The sequence below is a fragment of the Typha latifolia genome, chromosome 2 (genome assembly GCF_019914945.1).
Source record: "Typha latifolia isolate L0001 chromosome 2, TyphaL0001v2, whole genome shotgun sequence".
Classification (NCBI taxonomy): Eukaryota; Viridiplantae; Streptophyta; class Magnoliopsida; order Poales; family Typhaceae; genus Typha; species Typha latifolia.
This window is the reverse complement of record NC_133087.1, coordinates 8,739,150-8,747,883: the sequence shown is the minus strand read 5'-3', so window position 1 is coordinate 8,747,883 and position 8,734 is coordinate 8,739,150. Positions and strand designations below refer to the sequence as shown.

General features: G+C 37.1%; 1 protein-coding gene across 1 annotated transcript; it reads left to right on the top strand.

The window, feature by feature from the left end:
- Nucleotides 1-719: 719 nt before the first annotated feature.
- Nucleotides 720-8,393, top strand: LOC140781307 (eukaryotic translation initiation factor 2 subunit alpha homolog). The gene is made up of 6 exons (XM_073127242.1): nucleotides 720-1,320; nucleotides 1,424-1,510; nucleotides 1,593-1,739; nucleotides 1,927-2,031; nucleotides 7,187-7,285; nucleotides 7,911-8,393. Exons 1-6 carry the CDS (start codon nucleotides 892-894, stop codon nucleotides 8,064-8,066), a joined length of 1,023 nt encoding a protein of 340 aa, XP_072983343.1. The 5' UTR covers nucleotides 720-891; the 3' UTR covers nucleotides 8,067-8,393.
- Nucleotides 8,394-8,734: the final 341 nt, after the last annotated feature.

The following is an 8,734-nucleotide window of genomic DNA, read 5'->3' as shown; positions in this document are numbered from 1 at the left end:
ACGTGCAACATTGTTACTATGACTATAGATTATTTCAAATCTTCTATGACAACTATTCCTAAAAAACCCGCTCCTTCTCTCTTTGTCGTGTGGTCTCCTCTTCGACACAATTAGATTAAACTTAACCGTGATAAGTCTCTTGAACTCTTATCTAGTCACGGTGGAGGAGGCTGGCTTTAGGGACTCTAACTCCAATATTTTACTGGCTGATGGTGCCCCTGTTCGCTGCACCATGCCTTTTTTGCTGAAGCTTGAGCACTTCGAGAGGCACTTGAACAAGCTAAGGGTTTGGCTATTCAGAGGCTCTCAGTGAAGTTTGATTCGCTCTAACTTGTGAACACCCTCAATTCCAACAAGGGGAACAAAAATTTTAAAAACATGTTCACTAACATTCGTCTTCTCAGCACTTTCAACAAAATGACATTAAACCATGTTCTTAGAGAAACAAATGGTGCTGCCAACTAGCAAACCATGCTAGAAAAAATATTCTTTTTTTTATTTGAAAAGGCTAAGAGATGTTTAAGTTAACCTCTATTTTGTGTATTATGATGCAGATGACACCTTACACATGCTGCACCACTATGTAACCTTTTTTTGGGTACCTCGCCTATGCATAATGCATTCTTAATCAACTGAAAAAATAAAAAAAAGCCATAAAAATCGAAAACTAAACGTGTTTTCGGTGCAAATTTTCTGTATTTCTTTTTCACAAGTCACGTGCAAACAAAGTGCTCCGATTTTCTCATCCCCTTACTGTTCAGCCTTTGTGAGGTTCCGTCTCAATCCTCCCTTTGCAGATTCCGCAGCAGCTGCAGCAGAAAAACCAAACCCTAAGCCAAAACCCTCGAAGGAAGGAGGCCAGAAGGGCAGGCAGCAAGAAGGAAGGCGAGAATGCCGAACCTCGAGTGCCGGATGTACGAGGCCAAGTACCCGGAGGTGGATATGGCGGTGATGATCCAGGTGAAGCACATCGCCGACATGGGCGCCTACGTCTCCCTCCTCGAGTACAACAACATCGAGGGCATGATCCTCTTCTCGGAGCTCTCCCGCCGCCGAATCCGCTCCGTCTCCTCCCTCATCAAGGTCGGCCGCCAGGAGCCCGTCATGGTCCTCCGCGTCGATCGGGAAAAGGGATACATTGACCTTTCCAAGCGCCGTGTTTCGGAGGAGGACATCCAGGCCTGCGAAGAACGCTACAATAAGAGCAAGCTTGTCCACTCCATTATGCGCCATGTCGCGGAGACTCTTGATCTCGACCTCGAGGACCTCTATGTGCACGTTGGTTGGCCCCTCTACCGCAAATATGGTCATGCCTTCGAGGTATCTCTTGCCAAGATTGGTCTTTTACTCGTTTGGGTATCAAATTTGGAATTGGCGTAGAGATGTGTAACGTTTTGAAAGATGGCTCGTTGCTTGTTTCTAGGCGTTTAAGTCGATCGTGGCGGACCCTGATTCAGTTCTTGATTCTCTTACCCGGGAAGTCAAAGAAGTCGGGCCTGATGGGCAGGAGGTGATGCTGAACTTTTGCTACTTCCTTTCTTTTCCTTCTGGCACTTTTGTTTTTTTAGTATGCTTATATCGGCAGAGTGCAGGTAGCAAAGTTAGTGCCGGCAATGACGCCGGAAGTTAAGGATGCTCTGGTCAAGAATATCAGGAGAAGAATGACACCTCAGCCGCTAAAGATTCGTGCTGACATCGAGATGAAATGCTTTCAGTTTGATGGGGTTCTCCATATCAAGGTTACCATTCTAACTTCTTTTTACTCAAGTCTTGTTTATTTTTTGTCATTATAATCCGTAATGAATGACTGCCTTTTCTCAAAACTGATTCTTCAGATTTGGTCTTACATCCCCTACAATACCGTATCTGAATAAGATAGATGCTTTTTGATGATTGATTATCTTTGCCTGACTAATGGACTTACAGGAAGCTATGAGGAAAGCAGAGGCTGCAGGGAACAATGATTGCCCTGTGAAGATCAAACTTGTTGCTCCTCCCCTCTATGTGCTGACCACACAAACTCTTGACAAGGTTTGGTGAAAATCCTAGTAGTTATATATGGTTCACATATTTCATTTGAAGTAAGTTGTGCTTGGGAGTCTTGGAAACATTGTCAACTGGAATCTGTAGTGATTCTTGTTGTTCAAGGGATATTTGAGATAAATTTTATCGAAAAGATCATGCTCAATTGGTCCAGACAATTGGTCATCCACTACTTTTTGATGGTTTTGAAGGAACACTTTGACTTCTAGATCCTAGTTGTTATAGCTGAAAAGAGTAAATGTTTGAAGGTGGCACCATACCTTCTCTATGAAAATCTTGGTTGGTAATTGAAAATCTTTTTAAGCAAAACTCCAATAAGGAAGCTGTCCAACAAGTGCATTGACCATATACTTATGATAAAGAACTTAAGAGCAAAGAAATTGGAGATTTTTGTGCATAGATTTGGTGGGAATCATTGACTAGGTGAGCATTTTTTAAGAGAAAATTGTGTAAGTAGTTTGTTAGATAAATGTTATTGGCCACACAACCTACTCTTAATGATTAAGATTTTTTATTACAAGAGAAGTGGATATTCTTGTCCATAGATTTGGGGAAGTGCTCAAACAATCATTTACTTGAATATTGATTGGCATTGACTTTGTTGAAGGGATGGTATGAATTCTCTTTATACAACATTGATGCTAAGAGTCCCCATTTTGCATGCAAAAGTATGAGTCTCTTCATAAACTTGTTAATCGTCATCTTGAGTACTATATTTAATATAGGATCAGTGTATTGAAAGGCGACTACGGTTGGCGGGCGGTCACCCAAGTCTACAAGTAGAAGAGAGGAAAGATTCCCTCCTCATCTCTCTTTCTTTGTTTTGTTGTCACCACACAACTTCAACGTGGAGACAGTTGGTGATATGATGGCTCCACTCCAGCCCTAATTAGGGCTAGAGTAGTCTGTATTAAATTTCTTTCAGCCTTCTAATTGGCTTAATGGTCATGAGTAGAGACAGATGTTAATGAGAACTTGAGGGGGCCAGCATTTTAACTACAGCATATCAATTTTTCGTAGTCGTTTTGTTTGTTTTCTCTCCTTGAGCCTTTTAATTGTAAGGTGAGGGTCTTGATCAAAACTCTAGATACCTTTCTGTTCTAGCTGCACTCCTTTTGCAAGAGACACCCTCACTCAGTCACTCTTATATTTAGTTTGCAAGAAGCCCATCGCTTTTCTTGTATTTATGGTAAAACCCGTAGAATACCTTAGAAATCATTAGAGCACCCACACCCAATTCACATTTGATTTATGTCCAATCTCCTCTCTCTCCCCCAACCCCACCCACCCCACACCACTTAGAGCTTTTTAATTTTTTATTTAGCTAAAAAATTGAGACAAAAAAACATTGAAATTAACTAAAACTTTGAGAAGTATCAATTTTCTCGGGATTGAGACCGAAACCAAAAGTTTAAACTACAATTTCCTCTCCCTTCTTAGCTATTAGAAGTTGTTAAAACAAACTTCATAAAAGTTCAGAGAAAAACCCGAAGTGATTGAGAATAACACATTAACACCCTTCCCTTTGTGTGACTTATATCACAAAGGCTTTTGTAGTTGGGGATAAATGAGGTACTTGATGTTTTAAAAGGCATTTTTGCAGCCTCTGATTGTGATGGCCGGGGATGGCCCATCAATTGTCTTGTATAGCCAGCCATAGAAGGCCTAGCAAGGGGCCTAGGCCTCATATGTGGTTTTGATGGCTCATATGTAGGTTTTGACCGCCTATTTGGTGGCTTAGGTGAGTCGGTATTGACACAAGAAAACATGATACTAGTGATTTATTTACTTCTTTATTATGTTCTTGATTTATTACTATTTGCATGTTGTAGTTTTATATATTTGATACAGACATGCTACCAATTGTTCTGTGTTTATATTGTATGGTGTTACACATATCATTTTGTTCCTTTTAGATATGTTAGTTTATTACTAACAAAATTTCACATGTAGTGTATACTATATCATATATATTGTTTTTAATACAAGGAAATTTGCATTTAACTGCCTGAATTTCATGATTTTGTGGTCTACACCTTGCATTTTCAGTATATATTAATCACACCTTGTGTTATATTTGCATAACACACTTGGCTTAGATTAACAACAACATTGTTTGGTTAGATTGCATAACGATACGAATATTTTGTCAAGATCATCATACTATTTTTTTTCTTTTTCTCCTCTCCATTTTTCTTTCCTATATGACTTCTGCACCATCTCTGCCCACTATTGGTAGTAGTGGTAGATGTGCCACCAACTTTTGTTCTCTATAAACTCACTACCTTAAGCGATAATTTAAATTTTATTATATTTCTATTATTTTACTAGATTTTAACTTTCTTTTTTTTTGCATTTTATTAATTGTTCATAATTTTATGTAACTTAAAAATAGCTCGATACTGGAATGATCGATAGAACTAATATGTATCACTGTTTCCAATGATCGATATTGATACTGGTAATGTTTCCTAATTTCTTGTATTCGAAACCTTGCTATTAACACTCCACTTCAAAAGTAGTCACAATAGGGAAAATGAACTCATTTATACAACACCATATATGAAATACTTCATCTAGCCATGATTAAATACCAAACCACTGGATTAAATATTTAACTTAATATAAAGCACGGATATGGGACACATGTATGACATGACACAAACACAGTGATACAACATCTTATGAAAAAAGAGCATGATGCTAAATAAATACGTAAACTGTATATATAATTTATTAATTTTTCTAAAGTACAAAATAAAAATACATACTCTATTTCATAAGAGAACTAAAATGTGCCCAAACCATATAAAAATCTTGATTTGGCTACTAATGTGTTGCTTATAAAGGAATAATTTGTGAACAAGAGCAATGCCCTCACAGTCTAGCAGCTATAGGAGAGGGAGTGAGGGAGAGAGAGATGGGAAAAGCTTCTTCGTTCCTTCTCATCTCAACCAAACCATAGCCATGCGCTCTTCCCTTAGATCAGCTCTATTATGAACTAGATTTGGACCAGTCTGTTCATAAGAAAATACTGAGAATTTTACAGTGGTAGCATTGCGAGTTAGGATCTAATGACTTTAGTTTCACGTGAATCCGAGATGAGGGTGAAAAGTTAAAAATAAAATAGTGAATAAAGGTTAGAACGGGACAGAAATGAAAATATCCGATGTTGCGAGCGAAGGGTGGCGGATGATCAAGGATGGTGGTGGATGGCTGTAAGGTTGAGTGGCTCGTGGAGGAAGATGGTGACTATGGTTTGGAAAGAGAAGATGAACGGTAATGGAGGTGGTGATAAAAATTTAATTTATTTCTAGTCCTAGTTTACTTTTATGACTACTTCTATGTTACTCTTACTCTTACTCCTAAAATGGGTAAAGCTAAAATATAAATTTTCAATTCTTTAATGGATGATTAAACAAAGGAGTCCAATTTATATATATAGAGAGGTTCGATATAATGAGTCGTACTAGGACTAACCCTAAAGGTTTACACGATTCGATTTAGGATTTGCCTTAAAAGTTTATATAACTTAATTGAACTTACCTTAAAGTTAATTTGACGTAAAGGCTTACATGACATAACTAGACTTGCCTTAAATAACATACTAGACTTGCTTAAAGGTTTACATGAAAGATAAGCATGAATCAATTAAGAGATAAATAGATTCGATCCATCGAGCCCAGTATCCTCATGATGTGATTCGACCTAACCTGATTTACATTATGCTCTCCATCCACATTGTGATTTGCTTTTTGGTAGCCTCCACAATTGGGATTTGATTGCAAATCACTGTTTTGAAAAGCGGAAAAGGTGGCCGCCATGGCGAGGCGGTGCACCGGCCGCCCCGCCATGTTGAAAGGCGTCGGCAAATGGTGGCCAAGCGCCTTGGCGGGCTGCCTAGGCGCTAAATAGTGCTAGGTGGGCCGCCTGGCCCAACTTGGCGGGCTAGTGCTTCGGCCCGCCAAGTCGAGATGTGGTTATTAGTGAGCAGGTCGGGTTTTATAGCGGACCGGGTTTAATAAAACTAACCAATATAGAGGAGTTAATTGCTAATTGCTTTATGAATTATTGAATTAAGATTACAGAGAAGAAATTTTTTTTCACTGTCATGCATTATTAATTGGGAGAATTATTAATTGCCTGCTATTTAAGTATATAATTTATGATTAGAGGATTTTGAAATGTGATTCATGTGAATAAACTAGAGTTAGTAAATAGATATCTTAGTTATTTAGTTATCACTAATAAGCAATTAGCCAATGTGATTATGTTATTTAGTGTTTTGATTTAGTGCACTATTAAAATTTCTATATATACTATACTTATTTATTTATTTATATTAAAAATGCTAGACCGCCTTGTCACCCGCCTTGTCGCTCGCCTTTCGCCTAGGCGCTAGGCGGTGGGGTGACCGCCTGCCACCCGCGGCCGTTTTTTAAAATATTGTTGCAAATCAATAGTCCTTGAGGAGACCCGCTCAATCGTGGTGGCACATAATTGGAGCCAATGGATCAAATGCACCTGGAGTGAGCGTTATCTAGGGATTCCAAGAGCATATGATTTAGTTTAAGGGGCTATTGGATTCGGTAATCCTATCAAATAACTGAACTAGAAACCTATGAATCTATTTTCAATTAGCCTTAAGAGTGTCCCACCTGTGCCCATGGCATATCCTTCCTATTTTTCTTTCCAACTAAAAATGAAAGGATACGTAAATTGCATGTTTGATACTCATTGGAGCCATATTCGATGCATGTTGGTGTTCGACACATTGGCATGCATTGAACACAATCAAAACAACCAATTTGCCGTGTTTGTGCTTCCTAGTTTAACAACCACTAATTCTTGTTGAGGTTCTATTTCTCTATATCTAATTATTAGAAATCACACATATAAAAAAAACAATGAGAACCATATACTAGTGAAAATTCAAGATTTAGCAACCAAAAATCTCATTAAAGAGAGCTTTATTTGGGGCACCCATTTTTTTGCTTCTAAGTAACACTAACAATACAAAGCTATTCATAAATGCCACTAGAGGTCAAATAGAGATTTACTCATTATTGACAATTATCAGTCTTATTTATTGTTCTCTTTGTGCATCTTTCAATATCTATTCAACATTTTCTCTTCTGTACAGGATCAAGGGATATCAATTCTTAATAATGCAATAAAGGCTTGCACTGAAGAGATTGATCGCCACAAAGGAAAACTTATAGTGAAGGAAGCACCAAGAGCTGTAAGTTCGATTTCATCTTCAGTGTGTCTTGCCTTGGTAGATCTTACAGTTTTCTTTCTTGAAAGCATATAGATGGAAGTAGTTATTTTGTCTATTTGCTCCTTAAACAAGTTAATTGTTTGTGCAAATATATCTAATTGTGTGGTTCTTTCTTATTTAAGACTTTAACATAGTTTAGGATTCACTATATGAAATGATGTCGTCATATTAATGGTTCAAATCTGTAACCGACTTTGGAAAGGTAAATATATGAAGTATTTGTTATGCTGTATGGGCAGCACCTTCCATGACATCAAGTGCCATGCATTTTATTCTCTTTATTTGGTTATCATGCATTCCATCCTGACATTCTCAAGTTGATTGATAAAGGTTACTTGAAGTTTTATAATGATATCTTCACTTGCTTTACTCTTAAATTATGCGAAACATTTTCCTTCTTTAACTTTGAAGTTGCAGTATTGTGCACTGCATACATGCCACTTAAAAAGCTTCTCATTGATAATTAGCATTACATATTAAGGTCTGAGTCCCTTTTCTTGTGGGAAGCTGAGTAGAAATGATGCATCTATTAATTTGTGCAGATTATTTGTTTCTAGCTAATTCAAATTTCATTGATACTTGGTAGGTGAGTGAGCGAGATGACAAGCAACTTGCTGAGCACATGGCAAAGTTGATGTCAACAAATGAGGAGGTTGATGGAGATGAAGAAAGCGAAGATGAGGAGGATACAGGAATGGGAGAAATTGATGTTGAAAATTCTGGTGTTGGTATTGCTGATTGAGACATGGACTGAGTAGCTTGAACATGTTTGCCAAACTTGGGACAGCTGTTTAGCATCAGCCAGCAGCTTAAATGCTTTTCTATGTATTTTAGCAATTTATAGAGTCTTGCCCATCAATTGATGATCTTGTATCCTTTGAGATTTGTATGATAACTTGTCTGTTTGGCTTTTCCCATTATTATGGTGAGGAAAGGTAAAAATTTTCCTGTTTAGGCACATGGATTTTCTTGATGATTTGGAATTTTGAACTTTTAATTATCTATATGTGGAAGAAGCATTTACTTGTAACAGCTAGAAAAGTTTTATTGGAGCATTATGTTTAGATAATTTTACTTGTATTTATTTTATTTAGAGTTAAAGTTGATGAAATCTATGAATCTTTGGGTAAAGTGGTTTTACTTATCTTCTCTACATTTCTTAAAATAAAATAATTTAATATGCTTTATTTATTATAAACAGATACTGAATTTTTCAGCAAAGAATATGGTAACTGAATTTTTCAGCAAAGAATATGGTTTTGCTCTCCTCTTCTCACCTTATTTTAGGAAAAATTTGTATTTAACTCAACCTTTTATTTGTTGATCTAATTTGATCGCAAACAAAGTATATGCTTTTGATCTAATTTGTAAGTTTGATTAATTTTATTTGTTAAATTGGTTGGACTTTCT

What these genes read in the sequence shown, in the direction of transcription:
- LOC140781307 (XM_073127242.1), top strand. Translation starts at nt 892, where the DNA reads ATGCCGAACCTCGAGTGCCGGATGTACGAGGCCAAGTACCCGGAGGTG. An exon ending in CCACACAAACTCTTGACAAG is followed by an intron (nt 2,032 to 7,186) that starts GTTTGGTGAAAA and finishes TCTTCTGTACAG; the next exon opens with GATCAAGGGATATCAATTCT. An exon ending in TGAAGGAAGCACCAAGAGCT is followed by an intron (nt 7,286 to 7,910) that starts GTAAGTTCGATT and finishes GATACTTGGTAG; the next exon opens with GTGAGTGAGCGAGATGACAA.